Raw genomic sequence first — 26,293 nt, 5'->3', positions numbered from 1 at the left:
CAACCTTTATATAATAGTTCAGGCCAATCTTTATATGATACCTGGCATCTGAAAAACAGTAGCTTACATCTAACTCTTGTCATCTTCCATTTTTGAAGTGAAGATGTGAAAAAGATTAAAATAAAAACAAAGCATTGTGGTCAGTTGTGTGGGCTGTTTCTGGTTTTCTTTAGATGAGTATTGCACATTAAGAAAAAATACAACATGTTACCTTTCAGAGACTTCTGGGTGTGGCTGTGGAGGGGCAGATGAAGTTTCCCCAGATATCCCAGCTGCTTGAAGAGCTGGTTGTTGCTGCTGTCCCCCTGTCTGTCCATTAGGGGCTGTTGTCGCCTGTGTAGGCAGGGAGGCAGAAGTAGCACTGTTCATGCCGCTGAAAGGTGGAAACGAAGAAGGTTTGTTTGTTGATATCCCACTGCCTAGGTTGGTGGCAGAAGATGAAGGGGCGGTAGTGGTCAAAGTTGAATTAGTTGTAGTAGCTGCAGAAGACACGGCACTGTTTGAAGTCGCTGTCATGGTGCTACTGGTGGCAGCTGCAGAACTGGATGATGGAGTGTTGGAATTTCCAGTGTTTCCTGCGACCAGCGGCTGAGTGGATGCAGACTGACTTGTGGGGGGAACTAGATTTGGCTGAGAAAGTAAAGAATTGTCTAATGGCTGAGAAGCAAGATAAGGACCTAAAACAGAAGAAGTAGAAGTTCATTAAAAAGATGGAATTTAATTCTTTCAACCTGATATAAAAGACCAATAAGAAAAAATCTAGTAATTTTAGCATTGATTTTTCTTTGTATCTTACCCAAAACAAATGAGAACACCAACACTTAGTTTTCCGATTCAATTTCTAGAACAGGTTCACTCCACTCATCCCCTTTTCATAGATAATTTACTAACAGATTTTGGGGACTAATCAGAACTCTGGTTGCAGTTACATTAGAATTGATCGGATACCTGGGCAGCAAGTCTAAACTAGTTACCATACAAATGGTCACCAGGATTTATTGTGAAGAAGTCTGACAGACTTGCCCTGAAGACTTTACCTGTGGCTAAGAAGTCATTTTGAGAGTGTGTCTGTATGCAATTTTGTCTAGGATTTTTGCAGACAATATTTGGACAGTGTGCTACATATATGCTTTCTCGTCTTTCACCTCTATAATATTCCTATAAACAACAGAATCAGATGAAATAAGGAGAAACAAAAATATTCAGTACCCAGGTCATATCTGCAAACTTGAGCATAGAGCTTGAGTTTGGAAAATGCTTCATTGTTGGCATTAGCTGCCTGAGAGAACCAGTCTGTGACTGACTTTTCAGAAAGTTTCTTTGAAGCAGTGGATCCAACTCTCATGATCCCATCAGAGAGCAGTTTACAGATTGGTCTATGCTGACCAAGTCTGCAAGCCTGAAAAAAAAGTTAAAGATAAAGGTAAAATAAATAGAAATAAGACAGTAATGAGTTCACAGACTTTCAAAGTTGCAAGGTATGACACATGGAACTCACCACAAAGAGATAGCTTTATGTTTGTTTTGGGTTATTTTGCATGTTCAAAAACACACCCTACAATTTGGTTATCACATACATTAAAAGGATGCTTTATAATTCTAGAAAGCTAAATGGTTCTGCAATATGCATGCGCTGATGTTTTAAGGTTATCAACAGGTTTACCTAAGTGCAGGAAAATAATCTTCTTAACCATAGCTCAAGGAACACAAGTGTTTAACCTCAATGAATTAATATTTGGTAGCACTTATTTAAAATGGTAGTACACAGTTTTACCACTTGATGGCATTGATAAAATAAGAAAATAGCCTCTTGAAAAAAGCTACGTCCAAATAAGATATTGATGGAGCACCAGGATGTGCCTTTATCTTCCAAATGTCTATTTCTAACATCCATTTTAGAGGCCTCATTGAGATGGTACTCTGTGCAAGAGTTTCAACATAATTTGGGATCCAAACTTGACAAAATGACTGACTATACACTAATAATATGCTTGAGACTGTCCCATTACATTGCTGTCCCTCACACATATTGTACCTCATATACTGCAGTCAGATCTCTAAAGAAGCTTTTTGCTCCATTCAGCAGGGCCTCATTCTCAGGACACACCACAACATAAGCAATGTCTCTTTGAGATCCATAAGGTTCCAACATCAGCCTCTCCCAGTATGGCAAGGCAAATGGAGACAGCACCAGAAAATCATAATCGTATCCCAGCAAAAATGTTGGAATTGGCAGTGGTTCTGGGGACTCATCAGTTCCTAGATAAAGAAAGAAACATTTTCCAATATATTAAAAGGAAAACAGGAATCTAGCAGAATCAATATATTGCTTTTGGCAAACAGGAGTGAATAGAAATACTCATTTTCATCACTATCAAGAGGGAAGCCGGTATTGATAATAAATCAAGTTCTCTTTGCCTTAATAAGCATGTGCAAGGCATGCATGATCTAGCCCTATATATGAGTCAACAATTTTTTACTGCTAGCTCCCAAGTCCACAAGAATAGATTTTGTATTATGATGTAATATTTGTATTGTCAGGGTGGATAAAAATCAATGATTTTTTTAAAGAAACTGAAAATGGATTTTTGGATAATTTAAATACATTTCTTCTTTTAAAAATTAAGCCTAAATCAAAATTAAATTTAAATTTATGACAACCTATGTTAAGACGCCAATTTACTATAATCTATTAAAATAATTTAAATTAAATAAAAATAATATTAAGCAGTACACGTTTGCAGCACGTTTGCAGCCAAAGTCAAAGCCACTGAACTGATGGCTACTGACAAAGCATCTGAAGTAGGCTGAAGTGCTAATCCAGCTTTTGACACCAGCAGCTTCTCCTGCAGGTGCAAAGGGAATATTTTCGTCATTTCACTTTATTTAACTAGTTCAGTTCAACGACTACTTCATTCAAAAGTTAAGAAACTAACTGACTGGGAGTTGGGGGCGGGGCATGGGGGGGGACCACGACAGGAAAGCTTGTTTTCCTCTTCCCATCTATGAAAAGAACTATATGTGAGTGGAAGAGATCTACTAATTCTAAAATCTTTAAGGACATGATGACCACAAACAAATCAGTTCAGTTCACTAACTACAGACAGCACTTCCTTTGTTTAATAAATCAGTTAGTTCTAAATGCAAAAACATGTTTTGACAAATTTTCTTATTAAGTATCCAGCACACTTACAGTAGTTTTAACTAATAAAGTTACAATGCTGCTTTTGCACATTTTTAATTTAAATTCGATTTCTCCCCAAATGCAGCTTGACACATGAAAAGTTTTTTTTAAAAATCTAGTAAATATGAATCCACCTATTTGCTAACATAATAACCGTTATAAGTGGTCCTCACCTCAAACAGTTTATAAACTAATTAAGACATGATGCAACAATGGCATGTGTGTCAGAGAGAATGGGGGAAGAGGACAGGGAATGCAAAGCACATTAGATATGTGCATGGTTAGATACCATTTATTATAAATATAAGAAATCTGGTAATAAAAGGCCATCCCTCTTCCTTGTTAATGAATCCAGTACTGTCTGAATGATTTATCGTGGTAATATGCTAATATCCAATAGACATTAATAAAGCCACCAGAATTAAGATGCTGGGTTGAACACATAACATAAATAGTATCTCTGTACAAATGATTTCAAAGCGACGCTGTTCTGAGAGTTTGTAATTGATACAACTGGTCTATTTCTTACCTTCAGTCCATGACTCTACTGCCATTGATAAGATTCAGTGGGTTTTTGTTTTGTTTTGTTTTTTTAAAAACCACCACAGAATTACTTTAAATATTCTGGTTTCTTAATGTCAACTGTTCATTCCAGCTCCAATTCCATCACACTTTAAATAATAAACTTCATGTAATCCTTCATTCATAGACATTACAATTAAGTGAATTCATATATAGTGCTATTTTAAAACAATTCCTTGTATATTAGAAAGGTAAATATTTTGTGTGTGTTGTACAGGAAATAATACCTCTAATCAACTATTCTCACTATTTTAAATGTCTTTTGGTTGAATCACATCTAAACATTCAGGTTTGGTAACCTATACCAAGGACAAATTAACGAATGGGAATCTATACAAGTAGTTTACCATAAGAGCCTCGGCCAGCCATTTTGTGAAACTGCTGCCATGTGAGGGGGCCCTGCACACCCCAAGATCGGACTATTCGCTTTTTCTGAATAGCATCCTGAAGAACTGGCTGGAGTGACAGGAGCATGCGAAGGATATCCTGTGAACACTGCATGCTCACATCCACAACTGAAAGAGAACAAAAGAAACGTCATCACAGCTTAAATAAAGTTATCTAAGAAAAGAATTGCAAAGAGTTTAAAAGGTCCTAAGTTGAGGTGAATTTGGGGGTTTTAAACAAAAAGTCACTTTCTTGAAACATATTCTGTTCATGTAGGCCATACCATATTATCGTCAGGTCTTTCACATAGTTGAGGGATAGCTATTAAAATCAGAATAGCAGTTCTGCTATGCTTTGATTTTCCAGTCTGTACAATAGTCTCTTCCTTGAAAACTTCAGCTCTCCATCTTTTATCTTTGTCTAAACTAAAAAACTAAATTACACCTATAACTCAATTGTTAAAGTATTCAAAATATCAGTACTTCTCCCTCCACGCAGATGTTTCGAGGGAATGCCAACCATTACTGCTTTCACAAAGTCTTGGGGAAAATCTTGTAAACAGTATTCATTATTTAGCCAAATTTGTCGAACGTATTAGCTGTCTGTGACATTCTAATAAGCATAAATTTGAGAGTTAAAAAAAACCCCTAAAGCTTTTAAGATGAGGGTTAGAATTTTGTAGCCTCCTTCTAGTGAAGCATTTCACCCCCTCCCCCTTTAAAAATATTTCCCAAGAGAACATAAGCCTCAGTATTACTATGTGCCTCAAAAATATTTTGATTTGTCTACATGAAAGCTTCCCAAACTTGAACCACCAGTGATCCCACAGCACTTGCTGGTGGTTTGTAGAAAGTTGGCTGTTCTCCTCCTTGCTAGCTACTTTAAACTGAATTTAATACTGCCAGAATACCACTTTTCTATGTGAAAAATGGCTGTAGTCACCACAAAGACGTTATAAGATCATTAATGGAAAGAGAGGTGGGTCTGAGATTATGAATGTGAGGAGAGGTGAGACAGTGGATGAACATGATATCTACTCTTGGAAAAAGCTTCATGATCTATTATATAAAAGCTGCATTATGTTTTAAGAAAATGTGTATTTCACAACAGACACTAAGTTTGTTACTGAATTTTCAACATTATTAGTGTTAAGTAAAGTAGGCACCAGAAATGATAGCAGCACCACATATCAACAGTTTTGCTACTGATCAATGGCAGCATGCAGATTAAGATGTGTGAATGGGTTGAAACAAAACCAAGCTTCCATTAAGAATAATTTCTGTAGGAAGGGTCATGAGTAGAAAGCAATGTATATATAACTAGCATATGCAAGTTATTCAAAATTCAGGCTGCACAAAAAGCAAAACAAAAATATCTGTGCATAGGGAAACAGAGTATAGGACTTAAGTGTTCAAAATAGGCAGAAATGTGATAGTGACCTCTAAGTATAAGCAGATCTCAAATTTCTTTGATTATCAATCATGCCACTAGGCATGAATGAAAAAAAGATGCAAAATAAAAAAAGGTTAGATTTTTTTTACCACTGCAGATAGAAGTGAACATTCTTTTTAGAGAGCAAACGTTTGATTCTTTACAGATGCCAATTAAATTTTTGCAAATCCAAATTCTCCTACAATACTTTAACTTCAGAAGCTTCTCACCTCCCTCTTCTCCACCTTCAAAAGTGAAATTAAGATACATATTTCCTTGTTATTTCTATTTATGTAGCCTTTCATTCAATTTCTACAGAAATTAATAGAATGCACAGAATCTGTAAAGTATCCATCGTATGTATCCCACATGTACCCCCCAAAAAAAAAAGAAGACTTCAAATTCCAGTGAATCACAGTCCCTGCTTGGAATGTGAAGTAATACTATAAACAACTGCTCAGTATCACCTAGGTTTCCTAAGATTCTGCTCAGTGCTTCATAGGTAAGTTCCCAGAATACCAAATAAAAGACTACACTATATAAAATGCCTATACTATGGACATCCAGACTATGGGCTTGCGCAACATTTCAAATCCATACGGCAGGTATATGGCTCTTTAAAGCTGGGCAAAGAAAACCTAGTTAATATACTGATTTAGTACCTAAAAGGCCAGAGGCTAGGAACAGAGCAGCAATGGAAATTCACTCAAGTGTATATGTAATGGGAATAAGTCAATTGGCAATCTTAACTCCTCCTACTCTTCGTGCTATCAGATGCTTAGAAGCAAGACAAGAAACAGATTTGCAGAGAAAAAGCAAGTATATTTACCATTTCTTTTTGACCAATGATGCAAGCAAGTACTTTTCACAAGTGCTTCATCAACTTTTCCTCCTGACATATTGTCCATGAACTGGCGCCCATGTTCTAACGCTAGGTAGCAGTCATTGCAACAATCCATTTCTTCTACACGTACCAGATTGTTAACTGCACCAAATTTGGGTATAGGATCTTGATCTGCTGCTCCAAATGGTGAAAACAAGTTGGTGCACTGATCTTGCAGCAACAGTATTAACTCATCAGGGAATTTCTCTGGTTCTTTCAGGCCTCGCTCAACAGAAGTAGCTCTAAGAGCTTCAAAACGTTTCTCTGCTTCTTTGCCACACTCTGTATTTCGCCCGAGGATATCCAATTCATCTTCAAGAAACAATCCAGAGTTGTTGCCAAACTTTCTATTCATGACAGCACTGAAGCCACAGGTACACCTATATTGAGCCTCTTGTGTTGGATCTGGAATGTAAACTCCAACATCAGCACCTTTGATGTTCATGTTGCAGACACAGATGCAGCAGCTATCAAAGTTACAGTCTTTGAACAGATTCATTACGGACTCTGAAAGGATGAGATTCACATAGAGACTGTGCGCCTCAGGGATGGATGGTACAGTTGCAGGTTCAACTGAATTTAGTGGTCTACATGTTGATGGTGTGGATGCTGGTGAATACAAATCAGAATTTTCATATTTGACTGAACCTTGAGCACTGGCAGGTCCACCAGCTCCACGAGGGGTACGAGGTGTCCTTGGTGTTCTAGGAGTTGGGAACCGAGGAGTGGAAGGAGATGGGAGAATTCCTGCTCCACTATTGCTGGGAGGTGCACTACTGGGCGGCATCCCAAATGGAGTATGAGTTTGTGGCGTGTAGGCAGGGCCATACTCTTGATCCATAGTGCTTCCATCACTAAGAAAAGCAATAAGGAAAATATTTTTAAATGGAGCATGTTTTTGAAACACAAGAATATCAAATTTTAAGTAAGCACTTTTCAGATTCACATTTCAAAAAAAAAAAAAAGGTAGTAAATATTAGCGCAAAAATTGCGATCAAAATAAAAAAGTTTGGGCCGATTTGTTCTAAATGACTATGCAGAACTGTTCTATATATTGACAGGAGTGCTAAAAACCCAAATAAAAAAAGCATCTGAAAAAGAATTCCGATTATAGCCAATATTTTTATATACATACGCAGTGTGAAGGGCACCTTTTCCTTTTCACACTTTGTTAATATTAAATAATATGGTGACATGTATCCATAAGAAAATACACTGGCTTTACCAGCAGCAAACTCTGCTGGATCAGTGAGGGAAGTATCACCTGGAAATCTTTCAAATTTTCTTTCCCAGTCAGCGAAATGTCTCCAAAGACTTATCAGGCTAATGAGACCTGAAAACATTGCTTCTACACAGATCTGACCCAAATAGAAGGAGCCCGTTGTACTCATGCTGTGGTTTAAATTATAGTTTGTGAACCAACAACAACCTTTTAAACAGCCCACGTTTCCTAATCCACCTGCAGAAGGTGCACATGCAGAGGAGCAGGGCAGAATAAATATTCCTCAAGGAGGAGAGAAATAAAACATGGTTTTCTGAACGACCAGTCAGTACTGAACGCACTTTATAGGGATGCTCATTTCAATACAACTACTGCTAGTAAGGGTATGGCTACCCTACAATTAGACACTCATGGCTCACCATGCCAGCTGATTGGGCTCACTGAGCTTGGACTAAGGGGCTGTTTAATTGCAGTGTAGATGTTCAGACTTGGGCTGCAGCCTGAGCCCGGGGACATTCCCAATGTGCAGGGTCCCAGAGCTTGGGCTATAGCCTGAGCCTGAATGTCTATGCCGCAATAATCAGCCCTTAGCCTGAGCCCAGGTCAGCTAGCACGGGCCAACTGAGGGTTTTTAATTGCAGTGTAGACATACCCTCCATCACATGATGTCACATCAGGCACTGGTTTCTAATTGTAAAGGACAAGGAAATGAACATGGGAAGGGAAAGTTTTAAAATACACAAATGTCCTGCTCAACACTAGAAAAGCTTATACTGATTAAGAATTGAATTCTTGTAAACAGCAAGAAAAGCACCTGCTAAACCCTTGTAGTAACTATGATACCACCAAAAGAACATGGAGTCCCAGGCTGGTATTTAAGTCAATTGTTGCAATCTTCATTGCTTATTACAATTAGATGAATACCATCAGGTTTCCCTAAGAAACTCTTAAATGAGACACGAATAAAATTTACATAGTTAAATAAAGTAGCTATTTTAAAAGAGGAAATTTCTCTATTTAGATAAACTAAAGAAACTTGTGATTAAAAACTGTATCAGTAATTTAAAGACTCTTTAAATGTTTTTCACTATACTTTCGAAATGGAAAAGCTATTCATTACATTAAAAGATATTCTAGAATGTGGATAATTTTCATAGTTATACAACTGTAAAAAAAAAAAAAAAAAACACACAATGAAAACCTATTTATCGTTCACTGGCACAAAAGCATACCCCTCTTTGATGAACGGCATGGTGGGTCCCGGAGGAAGTAACTCCAGTTTTCCAACAGTCCAACTCTGACGGTAAATGCAGTCCTCTGGCAGCTTGATAGGAGGGAGACACTGGCTGGGGAGAGTCTTTAGTGGGGCAAACATGGAACACCCCACAAAAGCCTGACTATTCTCAGGCTTATAGACATAGGAATAATCCTAGAAATTAAATAAAAAAAAAACCAAAAACACTAACCAGTAAATATAGTAGATTATATAAATCCGGCAACAAAAACGCTACTAAGACTAAAGAAATCAATTAAAAACTTGTTACTAATTTGATTAATATTCTTCTGCACTTAGTCCATGCAATTTACATTTCTACACTTAAAAGTAAGTACAACATTGGTATTACAACTGATTACATGCTGAGATATACACAAAGACCAGGGCCTGTAATTTTAATATATTTCTTTAGTTTACTTGTGACTAAACAAAAGAACAGCTCAGTGTAATTCAGTATATTTCAGAAGCGAAATAATGGGTTTCACTTAACAAGACACTTCATCCACTTCTTGTCATGTAATAAATAATTAGTAATACAGGAAATATGGTGAGCTTACTTCCTATTAAAAATTCTAGAAATATTCAGTTTATTGCTTGAATTTGGAAAAGGTATTTATCAAAGTTATGAACATTGCTTACCTTGATTTCAGAAGGTTTTGGACTGCAGAATCCCTCATCTACTTCAATTCTGAACTGAATGCCTACGCTAGAGCTATTCCCTTCAAGCATAGTTCCTCCAAGCGTAGCATCCATATTGCCATATTCCTTATTGTTCACATTCATTGGTGAAAACCCCATAATATGTTGTTCCAATGATGGTGGTGTTGGATACATTTTATGAAGATCTGCAGTACCTGTTTCAGATTAAAAATATACTTCAGAGGTTACTCCAGGAACACATTTGTTTATTATAGATTTCTTTCCTTTTCATTTGTCTTACACAAATTTCAAAATTAAAATTTGCAACTGTACACAAAAGATAATTTAAAGGTGACATTTCTGATATTAGTAAATTAATTAAGGGAGAAAACAGAAAGGGGAAAAACAAAACAAAAACAAAACCCTACTTATGCATGACAATGGGTCCAAATTTCCTGCTTTTGACTCTTTGCAGTTGGATTTGTCATCTGAGCCATTCACTGTCCTTTTAGATCCAGGCTATAGGAGAAAAAAAAAAAGTTTAAATTCCCATTTGAAATGTTTATTCACAGCATTTTAACTAGCTATAAACAAAACTGAACAGTAACAGTACAGTCTAATCATAATACCTCTACCTTGAAAAATGAAAAGTATAAATTTCCCCCCTTATTAAATGCCTACTGTTTAAACTTAAATCTTACTTAAGGAATCATAGTCTAGTATTTCATTTGTTAAAAGAACATGAGCACTGACCCAATAGTAAGAGGCAAGCACTTACAAGAATATGCACTATATTTCCTTATCTTTGCCAAGAAAATAAATGAAAAGTGCCAGTTAAATATAAAACAAAATAAACCTCACAGGACTATACTGAAAACCTTGTTTGAGAAGGGATATATTTAACCAGCTGCTTACATCTTTATGCTCCTTATACTATAGTTAATAGCCAACTGCACTTTTCATTATGAACCTTTATTTTCAAGAGATTATCTCAAATTTATCCATGTTCTCAGACAAGCAACATTTTTCCCCTCCCCACAAAAATGTTACAAAGCACTCTCCAGTTTAAGATAAAGCTTGTACTAGTTTCAGTTGCTTTTAAGAGGTTACTGAGATCTAGTCTACACAAAGACTTTGTACTAGTACATGTCAAATAGGCGTGTGATTTTATATAAGAGATTTAAGTTCCACCTGAGACTGCAATAAAATTATTCCAAGATATTAACAGCTACGCTGAAATGATTTGATAGAAGAAAGCCCACTTTAAAATTTCCCAAATTTTTCACGGTTTTAAATATTAAAAAAGGTATATTAGTGGGTATGTTGGCTAAACAAGTAGTCTAGGCTGTAATAAGAATACAGCAGTGGTAATAATTATAATGTCATAGGTTTAGCTCTATGTCAAAGGCAAGTACATTCTCTTTGCCCAGTAAGGATGCAGAAGTGAAAAGGTCAGTCAAAAGTCTTATTATGTATTATACTTTTATATTATATAATAGATTTATTAGATTATCAGAAGTTATACATTATATACCAGTCAGTCACCAGGGGAAAATGTATTTTAAAAGCACATAAAATATGTATTTTTCTTCCGGCACAAAACGTACACGTTTGAACAATTTTTATCTAGCAGCTGCTTTTACTTTTGCAAACCAAACCACTTACTGTTAGTTCATCTTCGTCAGAGTTGAAGAGATTGTCAAGGTCAGTATAAGAGACTACCAAGTCTGTTTCATGAAACAGGCTAGTTGATGCAGTGCGAGCGTGAGCAGCAATACGTTGTGCATCTATAAAGAATATGAACATTTTAGGCTCACCTTAGCATTGTAGATACGATATATTTATTTAAATTGGGATTTCTTTCTTTTTAAAACTATTCAACTGGAGAAATCCAGATGCTATCAGTTCTTACTGAACTAGCATATGCATAAAGTGCGACCCCTTCACTTTTCACTAACTTACTTTAAAACTTTATATCCAACGTATTTTTGCAAGGTTCAGTAGTGAAAGTTACCTTACTAAGTAGCTTCTGAATTCTGAAAAGATATAACTACACTTTGAAAGTTGCATGAGATGTTACTAAAAACTTCTCTGCATTCTGTTATCCATTCCGTAAGTCATTAATATATTGCATTTTGAAACAAACATCTTTACCTTGCTTGACAGAAGGACTAAACAGTGACATAGCATCTTCTCCTTCATGGGATAAAACCGTAACATTAGCAGTCCCATCTTCAGCCTGAAAAAAGCAGCACAGGTAATATATGGAAGAAGACTGTTTTAAAAAACCCTATCTATATTATTGTATGTTTCTTGAAACAAAAGCTCACTGTAAGGATTATTGTTTTGGTTTTGATATTTACACGGCAAGGATCTGTAAACATGTTAAAACTTCCTAAATAGTTCTTTTTAAACCTAATGCACATGAAGTACTGAAAATATTATAAAAGTACCAATACTACATAATATAGTTCTATCTTCTTGCATAATTAAAAAAAACAAACAAACAAAAACCCAAAAGACATAGGACAGACACCAATCCAGTTAATAAACTATTATAGTATTATAATGTGTTCAGGTAAGTAAGCAGTCCAAAAAACTTACAATTCAGGGTTTTTTCTATACTGTATACTTTTACTGATCATTTCTGCTTGAATGCAAGCATTTTTAATGACGATTTGCTAGAGAAAAATTCTTTATGTAGTACCAGCTATGCTGAGCATAGTTTCAGTACCATTTCGTTATTAAAATTAAGGCAATTTGTTTCCATCCAATTATTGATTTATGCCATCATTCCTTTACTCACCTTGTGTTTTCTCCCAGCTTCTCTTTCACTGTTTTGCCTATCCTTTTTGTTATCAGGAAAAAGGAATTCCACATCACCATCAACAAATGCATAAGGATCAATTTCAGGTTCTTGGTCAGCTTCAGACACTACTGCTACTAGGTATTGGTTTTTACTCTGATATTGCTGCACCAGTTCATCTGAAACCTTTAAAGGCTTCCTACACTGCACCATTAATCTGCAAAGAAGAAAAAAATACAATTACAAAGCGGCATCAACCATCTATTGCCTAGGTTAAAGTATGAAATATCATCTGCTATTACACAATTCCAAAGAACTTTTTAGCTAACACGGATTCTCTTAAACGTTTTCTGGGAGAAGGGTTAAGCGATCACTTGCACAACTTAAAGTCTTTTTATGTGCAGGTCATTCATAGTACCACAGAAGCGTAATGTATTCATAGTCCTTTCCAGAAACCTTAACCCAGACAAAAATGAGAGATGGTTCAAAAAAAGTCTCACAGCAGATTAAACATTTGCCATTTCTTGAACAAGTACAAAATTACCAAACCAACGACAGCAGTATGTGCTGAACTGCAGCGTACTAACAATGACCAAGTTGAAATCATCAGAGTAATTGACTAAATTGGTTTAGCAAAATTATATGTTTTTACTAGAGTCTAAGTTCCTGTGCATTTCACTCAAATCACACAGAGAATTGGGAATTTAAACTTTCTTCAGGACACGGGTGGATCTAAAGAGTAACATATGCAATTACAGTATGCAAACAGTCACAGATGGCTAGTCTTTGCTTGTTTTATGAAGACATTTCGGTATTCAAAAAAGTGAAGACTCTTACAGCATGCATGCGCCTCTGGGTTAATAATCTAAATAATAATGGAGCTTACAAAGCATGTAGATAACGCATCTAAGTTTGTGATAGGAGTAGCTCAGTAAAACATTCAAATGTTCAACATTCTATTGCGTTTAAACACAATAGTGACATTATCAGCAATTTTTTTGCTGGCACAACAAACAGTTACACCTATGAAACTGATATTCCTGAAGACAGAGAGTAAATAAGCCTAACCTTAGAAATTGAAATTCATGAGCACAGAAAATGTCCATCTTGAACTTAAGAAAAAAGTAGGAAACAAACAAATCTACGGTATGGTTATATACACATCGCCCTCTTTGCACCATCTACCCCAAAATAGGTGACAAACTTAATCTGGCAGCCATTGACCAAAGACGGGAGAGGATGTAAGCAAAATACAACCTTCAAACAGCAAGAAAGTACCAACAACATCAGTACCAATGTAGCTGTATGATGTCTGCACCAAACTCAGATACCTGTACCTTCTCTGCTTGAAAGCTGTTTCTTCTCCAAAACCCGATATAACGGCCAGTGAGAAAAGTGGGTGCATCTTCAACAACAGGTTTGTATAAACCTCTATTGTGTCCCAGATGCACCAAGATCACGGAGATATGCCTTGTTGCTGAATTCATTCACTCCATAAGCTCAAATGGTACATGAGCTGACAAGGATATTTATGGTACATAAGTTTCAGAGCAAAATCGCAGCCCTGTCTATATAAAAAAAAAAAAATCTTCAGCGGACTTCTATTCTTCCCATTTTTCAGTCAATGCTATCCCATAAGAGAAGCCAAAGAGACCCCACAACTACCACCGCTTGTTTTGATAGACTAGGTTAAGAGTAATTGGAATGTGGAATAGGATACATTTGTGAGACACCACAAAGAGGCCTACAGAAATGAGTAAAGGATAGCAAAAGCCATTTCAGTAATTACATTTATTTAAGGGAGGAACTACCTCAACCTCCACACCTGATGACACACTGATGCTTTCAGGCTTCCCTCAGAACCTTAAACATCTTCTCAGCATAAGACAAACAGTAGATTGGATGCAAAAGCATAATTTAACAATTTTGTTTCAATCAAGACCACTTTGAAATGGAGCGCACTCCAAGAAAATAACCTGACTCTCAATCCCATAACCCTGGCATTATTTAGAATAGTTTCTGTGCAGCATCTTACAGCTAACAGGGACTTCAACCCATCCTTCTCAGGCAACGATGACATGCTTGATCAGATCTTGTATCTCCAGGATTATCCCCAGGCAGGCAATGAACTTGCTGTGACTGTACGTCAGAGACAGCTGGCATTTACATTTGGAGCAACACTTGATACAGCTGGAGTGCTTTTCCCTTTTCTAACATCCTATATAAACTAACACAACAAAAAGACTTGGAAAACTAACTTGTTAGAAACAAGCAATTTGAGTAACAAGACAAACAGCGAGAAGAAAGTATTTGCTTTCTTTTTTAATTATCCAAAGGAAAAAAAAAATATAGTAGCAAGCTATTCTGGAATAATTATAGTCAATAAATTGTTAAACTAAACTAGAGGCTATAAAAAAGGAAAGATGAAACTTCTCACTCCGACAAGAGTAAACCTTGAATTAGAATACATATTCCTTTCCTGTCTGGAAGGGTGGAAGAAACTGACAATGTAATGCTGCACCCCAACCCCACCACACCTTGAAATAATTACCAGACACCTGCTAGCTGGAAAACTAAAACTGTTACCCAAAGGCCAATATAAAAGATAGAGAGAAGAAATGCTCCAGTACCTCTGCTGCTGCTCTCAGCATTCCAAAACAGCAAGAGAGGGAAATAGTTATGATAGTTGTCAGTTTGACTATTACACAAAGGGTTCTGAATGGCCAGTGAAACTGACAGTCTTATTAGTTTCACTCTGTTGATGCTAGAAAGCTATAAGCAGCAGAGTTAAACTGACTATTTACAATCTCCACAAAGAACACTGCAATTGTTTGCATACAGTTCACAGTTGGAAGGTTTTCTTTTCAACTATATGGGCTACAATTTGAAAATATATATATACACACACCTAAATAAAAGCTTAAATCTTGCTGACATGGATGGATCAGGCACCTTCTTTCACCAGGAGAAGCTCCCTACAAAGTGGCGAGTAAGTTTTCAAGCCCTGCATATATATATATTTTACTTGTGGTTTACAGCTGCTGCCTTGACAGAGAAGAATATGGTCATACTGGAAAAATACACAATCAACAGGACTGTTCCTCAAACACATTTCTCTACTGTGAAAGTCATCAATACTTTTTAGAGTCAGTTTCTGCTGCTACATGAACTTGTAGCTAGAGTTTACAGGAAGGAAACATTTCTCTTTCTGCAGCATTCTTATACCAATCTAGGAGCGTTTCTGAAAGATGCAGGTCCATAAAAGAAAAACTGGCATAAGAGTAGGTAAATATATCCAAAGGACTAGTTTAATATATAAAAAGGAGAGATGCTATTACTTTGACTCAATCAAATTAACTTTAAAACTAAAAGCTATTGCCTCTAACTCATTCCATAATTTATCAAAACTACGGAGGTCTTAAAAAAAAAAAAAAAAGCAGGAGAAAGGTTTCTCTTTTGGCTGATTAAGTGAGCTGCAGAGTGAGACTCAAATTAACATTTTGGGCAAAATGATATAAATCTCACTACAGCTAAGCGTCTAAACCAATTTCTATTTATAAAATCTGAAAGAATCTGAACCCTTTTATCTATGTGGAATGGAACACAGTGTTTCTTAAAAAATCCACATAGCTCAAGCTTTCTTATGATGCTAAAATACTACAAGGAGGTAACTCATGGTGGCTTGAGGATCATTTCTACTGAGGGCTGAAAAACCAGTTTCCAAAAGAAACCTAGATTGAGTCTTATCCAAATAAGTTTGTCTGCCCTGAAGAAAGATTTAAAAGTAAGCATTTCCATGAGATTTGAGGGCTATCTATTAGCACTAACAACAGACACCTCAATAGTTGGTTTTCTTTGACTGATAACCTCAATCTCTTTATTAAGGCACTTCTGCAAGACACAAAAGAAGTGTCACATTGAATATAAAGCACTGATTGGAGCACTGCAACAGTGATAACTACAGTCCCTTGACCTCAACAACCAGGCCAACAAGCAGATTCCAGATATTTTACAGTCGTTGTAGCCCCTCTTAAAAACTGATGTCTTCCAGGCAGCATGACTGACTCCTCCACTGCTCCCAGTAATAATACCGACTATGTACTTCCTAAAGGTCACTCAGATCAATTGCTTTTTCTCACCACAGCTTCTGAAGCACTTGAAACAAAGGTAAAACAGACTATACAAAGCTTCTAAAGTTTAAGAGAATGAGTCCAATCACAATTATCTTGTATGAACCTACAGATGTCTTCTTTATTTTATACATAAAGATGACTCAATATGGGGGTGGGAGGGGGAAATCAGTCTCTGGCTCACGCTTTTTCTTTGAAAATGGAATCAAATGTCCTCAGAAAAAAATTCCCAGTTTCCAAAGACTATACATACTAAGCAAGTCCAATCAGAAACAGAGCTGATCTGCCAAGTTGAACTGTTGTTAAAATCTTCCAGATATTTCCCTGTCCAGCACAAGAGTTTCCATTGCTGGCTTCTTGCTCTATATCCCTTCAACATGTAATACGTGCTAATACAGCTATGTTGCTACCTGAGACCAATATTTTTAGCCCCCAAAAAATCGTCCAGCATTTTAGATAAAATACTAGTTTAATTTTAAGGTAACAGCATGGAGCAAAAGCATTCTTCAGCATGCTCTTCAGACCTAGTCTTTCTAATTATACAAACAGTGGTACCAGCCTGGATCTCCACCTAGAAAGGACTATCAAAGCAGCCCTACTTGCAAGATAACTGACTGTAGAATTCTAGCTTACAGACAGATCTAACTATCAAGGACATGTTTTCCTCTTCTGTGCCAGGTTCTTCTGATCACAGGGGAAGAGACAGAAGAACACAGAAGGGTAGAAAGTCTCTACTTGGAGCCCATTATGAAAAAAGAGGCAACGCTGGAACACAGGCTGGAGTTGCTCTGAAAATATTCCTGCACACATTTATATGGAAAATTATTTGAGCTTTTTGAAGAGTCAAACAAGATGGAGAATTAAATAGGTATTCAAAGGAACATACATTACAGCATACAAAAGCTAGTCAGATATATGGACAAACATATACTGTTTCTATTTATTCATCTATTAAAACTGGAACTACAAGCACCTTCCCACACCTACAAGATTCTCTGGGTCTGAGACCTTCTACAATGCATAGGGGGTGGGGGGGGAGGGGGGTGAATGGGACTTAGAGTGGACCTGAACCAGAGACCTGAAGAAACCATGACCAAGGGACAGAACTCTTCTCCTGTGTTCACTTAGAAGCAGCAGATGCCTTTTTGTCTAACAGGCTAACTTTTACTAATGTGCCTTCAAGTGGCCTGGATCACACAAAGCGAAACTCAACAATGTCAAAAAGTCAGAACTATAAAAACAGTCAAACCAGTTTTTAAGGAGAATTTGACCAAACAGGAAAGTCAAGTTGCAGTTCAGCCTAGCCTCTTAAATCATGAAATATTAAATTAAGATTTGAAAGTTGTTAAACTCGAGTCTGACAGAAAGATACCAATCCTTCTACTGGACAACTAGAGATCTGTTGTGTGTGTCCACTGAGTGGGAAGGGGTAAATACACTTTACGGTCCCAAACAGGCACAAGTCAGCTGCAAAAGAGAGATGAATGATGGAAACATGAACAGTACCTTGACTGTGCTCTTCAATTCCTCCTCATTTAAGCTGTGAGTTAGCAAGGTCCTTACTCATGTGCCTAACCTTAGGCAAGCAAGTAGTTGTATTAAAGTCAATGGGACTACTCACACTCATATGTTTAAAGTTAGCTGTGACTTTAAGGCCATTATATCTTGGGCCCCATGTCAGCAGACAAACTTACAGTACCAATTCTGTTTCATGACATATTTCCACATGGTAAAAAGTTCTTGACTTTTGATAACAAATAAGCACCTATGATTCAATGAACAAAGCCAACCTTTCTTTTTGGAGATTCAGCTCTGTGATTAAGAATCTCACAAAATTATAACAATGCACTTTTAATGCTTTTTCTCTAAGGACTCCAACATTTTCCAAACTCACACAAATGAATGCTGAGTCTATTGTATGAATGGAGTTCCTAAAGGGTTACTGTGGAACTCAAATGTCCTTTCATAAAAATCATTGACATTTTGAATGAGATTGCAGTTCAAATACCACATACTGTATTAAAGTAATGACATACTAGTCTGCTAAAAAAAAAAAAAAAAGAGAGACTCAGTTTGGCTATCTTATAGTGAGTTACATTATTGAGTGCTTTAAAAAAGTACCTACTCTGTAACTGACGTTATGTTGTCCTGTCCAGTTGGTCCTACCGGATCATCTCTGAATTTATCACTTGGAAGTTGTGGTGGTAAGAATTCCACATCCTTTTTCTTTGGAACTTTGTAAAACTTCCAAGTGGTGTTAGCATCATCTTCCTCCAAATTCATTGCAGTACCAACATATATTGTAGGTTCTATAACTTCTGGGAATTGAGGTGGGAAAGGCTGAGACAAGGGGTCTATCCTGTCTTCCATTGTTTTTGTGGGAACCAAGGGATCTGGTGTTGGCATCTGATAGAAATGCTGGCTCTGAGGAGTAGAAGGAGTTTTAGTTACCCCTTCATCTACTACATCACATGGGTGAGGACTAAGTGGTGGTGGTTGAGGTGAATTTGCCATTTCAGTGCCATGCATCTGAGGAGTCTTTGCTACATCATTAGTTCTGATATTTGAAAATCTCACTTGACTGTCTGGTGCTGTGATCACAAGCCTCTGACTTGCTGAATCTGCCTCCATGGCAACATCGTCACTAATAGATGCACGATGGTGAAAAGGCGTCAAAGGGCGTTTTTGTGGCTTATCCCCCTTCTCTTGCTTCTCATTTGTCTTGTGCTTCGGAGCTGGTTGTTGTTGGCCTACAGGTGGTGCCTGCCCCTGCTGACCCGAACTTCTCGGTTTAAGATTTTTGTGCCTGGAAAACAAATTGAGAATAACATTTCAATGAATCCCTGAAGTATATCTACACTTGTACTTCATTTTATATGAACCAGATTTTTCTTTAAAAATAAACATGTTAATTAGAATTTTTCAAAATATTCTAGAAGGTATTAAATAGTGAAGCAGGAAAAATATGGTTGCCTAGTCTTAAGTGCGACACACAAGTTGGGTGAGGTAATATCTTTTATTGGACCAACTTCTGTGGGTGAAAGAGACAAGCTTTTGAACTACACAGAGCTCTTCAGGTCTGGGAAATACAATTATGAAAATCCACGTAATCCACTTTTAAATTCACACTTTTAGTTAATTCAGATTAACTTTCCTTTGTGCCTGTGCAGAAAAGCTCTTAAATTCCATCATTAAATCACAGCCACATAACATTTGATATTCTATGTGGTGTAACAAAAACAAAACAAAAAAGTCTAAAAGCCCAAAAGCCCCAACCTAGGCTACCATTGGGATTAATGGTACTTCAATTAAATTTGAAACACAACTGTTAGTGTGTTCTCGGAAACCTTCTTCCCCACCCCTCCTTTTCAAAGCAAAAACTATAATAGAAATCTGGAAATTAGAACACAAGGTTTCTCCAGTGGTCTCTAGTTATTGTGGGAAGTTGACTGGAGGTAAGTGCTGCTTAATGCTGTTAATTGGCCATAACAGGGGTTTCAAATCCACCCACCCCTCTGGAGAATGCAGAAACTGCGCCACCAAAGGGAAAAGTATCTCCTTCCCAAATCCTCAAGGCCCCACACCAGCTCTTTTTCTGGCTTTTTCCTCCTATGCCTGCCAACACCACATTGCACTAGCTAAAGAATACTAAAGACTAGGAGGGAGCATATTGCCTCTGTAGTCCTAGGCCTTATGTGCCCTCAGGACTCCACACCTGAATCCAGAAATCTACATTTAGCTGCCATTAGATCACTGTGCTAATCCATGCAAAGAAAGAAAAATCCACTTGTTAGTCTAATTGTAGGTGTGAGCCCTTCACCAAGAGTCTATAATGGAGTTCAGGACTCAGGATACACAACTTAAATCATCATGTAGGTCCCCCACAGTACAGACAGTTATGGTTTAGTATTCCCAAATCCGTCATTAAAATCCTTCCTGCATACTTCACTTCGTCTACATTATTGGACAAGTCTACTGGGTACTGTACCTTGAGCAATTGCAATTTGTCCTCTGTGTGGCTTCAACAAAATCCCAGGATGCTACTTTGTCAGCTGTCTCTTCAACACATAAGCCATTTGATGTAGCAGAATACTTTCTCCTATGATTCAATATTGGGGAGTTACTGTTAACTAGAATGTATGTTATCTCTTAACATTTAGCAGAGGGTAAAAACTAATAGATACAAAAGTCAGGAAAGATGATAAACATTATACTGAAGAAATAAGCAATGTGAACTAGCATTCGCAGTAAGTTACTTCTTTAAAGTGTTTCAAAGGTAAAACACGCTTTGCTGATGAACAGCAGGCTTTAGCAGCCTTGCTTCAAACCATTTTGTGCAGCAAGAAGCTGGACAGTATTTATATATAAATAAATTTATATATAAAGGCATAATATTTAATATACAGCTTTAATTTCAGTTTCAGAAAGGAGTACATACTTGTTCTGTGCTCTGTTCATATTGCATTCTTGCCAAACTCGATCCACCACCTGATTGGCTAGTTTTCTAGGGATTTTGCCACCATGGTGGCTAGTACTGTCAGAGCTAAATCCATCAGAAACGGAACAAAATTTCACCCACTTCTGGGCTGACTGAGCATCAACTGAAAAGAGAAAAGCAGCATAAAAATTTAAAAAAAAAAAAAAAAAAAGAAAAGAAAAGAAAAAAAGATTTTAGCCAACCAGACAACATGACTATAGAGGTCCATACAACTCAAAAACTGTTCCAGCCAATAGGCAAAACAAAATATCATCCTTTGAGGGATGTATTTTGTTACATATTTTAAAATTAGGAGTAAAAAACGTAGAAAAAACTTTAGGTATACATGGTATACAGTGAGATAGTGTCCTGTCACACAGAAGAACAGTATACAAATTTAAATTGAAGTGAGTTCCTATGCCACCTCAATTTCTTTAGAAGCTACATTGAGTGTTTAATAGAATCTTACTCCTGCAATAGGAACATATTGAGCCTATCCAAGAACAAATGTATTTTGCATTTTGTGATCATATTAAATAATCCCTGCCGTTTTCCCTCTTTCATGCATTACCACAAGTTGAATGACCTTCTCTCTCCCCACCCCCTCACCCCGAACGAGGTGTATTACTCTGCAGCCTCTGGTCAACATTTTTCTTCATGAGCCAAATTTGAAAAGAAAAAGAAAAAAAGAAGAAAAGGACTCCCTCCCCCAACACAAAATATATCCCTATGAATACTGCACCTCTTTTCTCAAGGAACAAGTTTAAATACACATTTCAAACTAAAAGCAGCACCAACAGGAATTCTTAAGTATATATTTGTGCGTAATTTGTGTGTGCGCGGGTGCTTTATATAGATATAAAAAACACCCACAAACATGTAAACTGTATAAAATAATTCTTAATCCTTCAACCACATATAGTTTGATCGTGAAAAGCTGACTTACAGTTTGATCCAAAGGCCACTGAAGTCAACAGGAATCTTTACGGTAACTTCAGTTGGTTTAAGATCCATCCCTTAACATGGTCTTCTGCAATTCCTACTATATTTTGATATTCCCCAATTATCTAACATGTTATTCATTGGGGGTACACAGATGCATAATTAAATGCAACCATTTTGCGGGATATAAATTCCAAAGGAAGAAGACTTATGTAGAATGGCACAAAGGGCATATCAGAGGTTTTTTAAAAAATTAAAGAAAATTTAACATATACACTATATGACAGACATGAAACACCCCCTTGGTTGAGATATTTAAAACTAGATAGACAAGGCAGCAAGAGAGTATTATACATATAGACAATCCTAATTGGCAGGAAATTGATGATCAATCCAAAATTATTTAAAATCGCCCATTTGAGTCAGCAAGTAGGAAAATTTTATTACAATAATTAATTAAGAAATACAAATCTGAAATAAGGTTAAAATTATTTTCCTAAATAATGGTTCATTCTCTTTGGTTGGTATAACCACTACAAAATGTTAATTTGCAAAAAGAAAAAAAAAAAAAAAAAATATATATATAGCCTTTACATTAAAATTTAGTACTTTTCACTAACCAGGAGGATATACTATTATACACATTTATTTAAGCAATGTTTAAGAACTTCACATTTAATTTTTAATGTTAGAAAATAATACCTTCTGTATTTACTAAATGATATTTTTACTTGTGATTTGTCTCGTGCTGCATTTGGATGAAAATTGGAATTAGATTAAAAATGCACAAACACACCAATATTTTATTAATTAAATACCTTAGATGTGCTGGATACGAAAGTATCAAAAACTTTACTCATGTTTTGTATTTCAAACTGATTTATTGAAACAGGAATCATTAGCTAGAGTTAGTAAATTGACTGATTATAAATCTGGCCCATGACAATCCAAAACAAAGGTACTTAGGTACCCAAAGATGCAGTCAACTACCTGGCAGGATTTTTGAAAGTGCCTAAATCCCCACCAGAATCAATGGGAAACAGACCCAAACTTGTTTAAGGTCTTTTGAAAAAAATCTTACGAGACACCTATCTGTATATTTAGGCACTTAAATATTTTTGATAATCTGTGCCTATGTGCTTCAAGTTTTTCAAACTAACAGACCTCGTCCCCTGGTTTTTATTCACAGATTGGAAGAGGAAAAACAAGCTCTCCAGCTTTCTCGATTCCCCATTGGTTTCTCAATTCTGAATGAATTAATCCAAAAGAAAATATTCTCTCTGCGCCTGCTAGCTAGATTGAAACCAAAAGTAATGTTGTGCAGAAAAGCTTCTGCACAACAACTCTTAGTGCTTACATTTGGAAAAATGTAAATATCAGCATTTCCTCAACTGTAAAAACTAAAAATACAGATGCTTAATGCAGTACATGATAGTAACACTTATAAAACTAGAGCTGACCTCAAAAACTAAACATTTTCCTCTAATTCTGTGTATAATTAAAAAAGCAACACTAACTCATTAAAAGATGAAGCGGTTTCATTGGCACAGCATGTTTTTTTATTTGTTGTTTCAATTATGTTCATAGTAAAAATTTAGGCCTTAATAATAGGCTAACATTAAGTCTGAAATTCCGATAAACAGCTTTATTTTTAAAAAGAAAAATGCAGAATTTAAATTTTTTAAGAATATCGTTTTTAAAATCATTGATTTTTATCCACCCTGGCTCCGGAGGTATTCAAAAGTCTCGAGACAGTGACTAGACCTTCATTAGAAGAGCTTCAGTGCTAACACTCAGACTTTCCCCAACCCCTGAATTCCGAGATTTTTATCCTGATGCAGATCGACAACTCAGAACTACACCTGTGATTGCTCACGGATGAGAAAGCAAGCGGCCTTCTTCAACATTATAAAAATGCTCTGGAATCAGCCTTTAAGCATTGTAAAGAGGCTGGGAATGTCACCTTTTCACTCCGAAACCAAGAGTTTCTCCATAACAGTAGCAAGTACTGTCCAGCCAAATCAATGTTCAGGTTTTAAATTACAACCATTTTGCAAATACCATTTTTATACTATTTTATAAAAAAAGTCAAAAAAGTGTTAATGATAAAAACATCTAGTACATTATTACAATTTAAACAGTTTTAGGATTACAGTGACAATTAAAGGACAACATGCTGGAGGTTACAAATCAATTGCTCTGAATACTATCTAAACATTCTGACAGCCTATTTTAAGCAGAAACCCCAAGACAGTTTTTCTTTTTGGAAAAGGGAATATTGACTATACCTGTCTGAACTTCCTCTGGGGACGTAGGTGGAGTCAAAGTTACAGAAGACATGACAGGATCTCTTGTGGAAGCAGGCACTTGGTGGACACCCAAGCAAGTAGTTGAACAGTGAGAAACCCCCACAGTGCTAGGAGCAGGAACGTCTGTCTGAGGAACTAGAACAAAGCATGCTGGGTAGACCATTCGCACACCAGCTGAAAAAAAGGGTACAGTCATTATATACTCAACTCAATCATGAGTACCAGCTATATAAGCAAATATGAGATTTTCCTCTCTAATCGTTAGGGTTTTGTTCTGTTTTTAAATCACATTGCAACATTATCTATTTCCTTATAAATTATATGAGAGAACTAAAACAAGCCAGAAAACTAGATAACTTGAGGCCAATTATGCAGCTCCTTTCACTGTTTCATAAATAATGACTGAATAGCAGTCATTCTGAGAGGTTTAGTTTAATTATGTTAATGTATTATAAGTGCTGCAGTAACAGTGACCAGTACTTGTTCAGAGGTATTCTGATAAAATCTAAAACCATTTTTTCTATACAAGGGGTTCCAACATATAAATGGTGATTATGCCACCAGTTACTGTGATAAGCTTCAATACCATTACAAGCTCCCCTTTCTTGTAATTATCCTCCTGTCCACTGCTATTCTGAATGTGTTACTTGTCAGTCATTCAATATAGTTTACCCTACTTTTCCAGTTTCTCCAACAAAGCAACTTCCTTCAATAGCAGAATTCCTGGTCAATTAATTCATACTTGTTATTGTGGCAACTCCACTCTGGTGGAAGTTTCTTCATTTTAATCCCTCCCACCCCCAAGTATTTGCTTCTTTGCAACTATTAAAGAACAGTTAGCTACAGTAGTAAAATTAAGGCATTTCCAATCATTTAGCCTTGCAAATAGAAGTCACATATTTGTGCTGGCTTAATAGTCAAGTCAGGTTTTCTTTTTTCACATTTCTTTCCATTATTCTTTTTAAAAAAGTGTGGGAAATAAAGATTACCTTGTATGTCTTACTTATAGATTAAAAATTAAGCTGTTAATTATAGAAATAAATTGTATAATTAAGATTGTAATTCAGAGGACATACAGTACAATCTCTTTTCTGTAAAAATTCAGTCTCCTCTGAAACTTTTGGGTACAGGATCTCAGCTCAGGAGAAGATACATTTTAGGGAGAGTGCAGACATAGGCTTTATATAAGTTACTTGGCTGAAAGAGGGGGAGGTGAAACTGGCAAATAAAGTCAACAATTTCCAATATTTTAAAACTTTCTAAAAAGCTGAAAATATATGCTGGGTTTCCTTAAATAGAAATTTCACAGGCTACCAAACATGACAGACAAAAAGCATCTGGGTATTCAATCAAAGCAATTTAGAGATTCCAATTAATTTTACTTCAGTAAGAACTCTGTCTTGCCTAATAGGACCTCCTATTTGATCCCCAGTTTCTTACTCCAGTTCAACAGGGGCTGTGAGTACAGTGGGCACAATCACTGGGAATGTCTTAGATCATTCAATGATGAATTCTCTGGTCAGTTGAAGAGCACTGTTGACTGGCTCTTATGGAAAGAAGTTATCCTTGGCTTCGTGTATCAAATCCAGAGGCTCAATACTAAGGTTTATGAAAGCACTCTTTACAATGCTGACCAGTGCAGCTCATTGCTTGTTTGTTGTATCTACCCGTTGTCTAAAGACTTATACTTAGACTGTAAACTCTTGAGGGCAGGCACCATCTCTATTATATTTATACAACTCCTAGCACAAAGGAGGCCCTGGCCTCTAAATGCTACCTCAATTATACATACATACATAATGGAAAACTTGGAAAGGAGAAAACATGCAGGGTTCTAAGAGACACATGAAAAGAAACCTTTCCCAAAATCCATCTCTAATTTAGAAGATTTAGAAAAGGGTGATCATGCATGTAAGTTAGTTTTTCCCACACCTTGAATTACAATTATATTACATACAAAACAGTAAAAGAACATTTAGATTACAAAGTCAAGCACTCAAATATTAGGAAATGCCAGATTTACAG

General features: G+C 36.4%; 1 protein-coding gene across 1 annotated transcript in view; it reads right to left on the bottom strand.

Moving 5' to 3' along the window:
* MED13 (mediator complex subunit 13) overlaps positions 1–26,293 on the bottom strand; it is an 80,123-nt gene that overhangs the window by 11,603 nt on the left and 42,227 nt on the right. The window contains exons 6-20 of the mRNA XM_077836990.1: positions 24,248–24,442; positions 20,979–21,141; positions 20,529–20,639; positions 18,666–19,346; positions 12,411–12,627; positions 11,759–11,843; positions 11,270–11,391; positions 10,033–10,123; positions 9,605–9,819; positions 8,922–9,118; positions 6,414–7,321; positions 4,114–4,281; positions 2,036–2,259; positions 1,210–1,399; positions 212–677 (exon numbers count right to left, since the gene is read on the bottom strand). Coding sequence (XP_077693116.1) covers positions 212–677; positions 1,210–1,399; positions 2,036–2,259; positions 4,114–4,281; positions 6,414–7,321; positions 8,922–9,118; positions 9,605–9,819; positions 10,033–10,123; positions 11,270–11,391; positions 11,759–11,843; positions 12,411–12,627; positions 18,666–19,346; positions 20,529–20,639; positions 20,979–21,141; positions 24,248–24,442 — 4,033 coding nt within the window. The remainder of the gene's footprint in view (positions 1–211; positions 678–1,209; positions 1,400–2,035; positions 2,260–4,113; positions 4,282–6,413; positions 7,322–8,921; positions 9,119–9,604; positions 9,820–10,032; positions 10,124–11,269; positions 11,392–11,758; positions 11,844–12,410; positions 12,628–18,665; positions 19,347–20,528; positions 20,640–20,978; positions 21,142–24,247; positions 24,443–26,293) is intronic.

This window comes from Eretmochelys imbricata, chromosome 17 (genome assembly GCF_965152235.1).
Source record: "Eretmochelys imbricata isolate rEreImb1 chromosome 17, rEreImb1.hap1, whole genome shotgun sequence".
Lineage (NCBI taxonomy): Eukaryota > Metazoa > Chordata > Testudines > Cheloniidae > Eretmochelys > Eretmochelys imbricata.
Note: the sequence above shows the minus strand (reverse complement) of the source record. Positions and strands in the feature narration are given on the sequence as shown.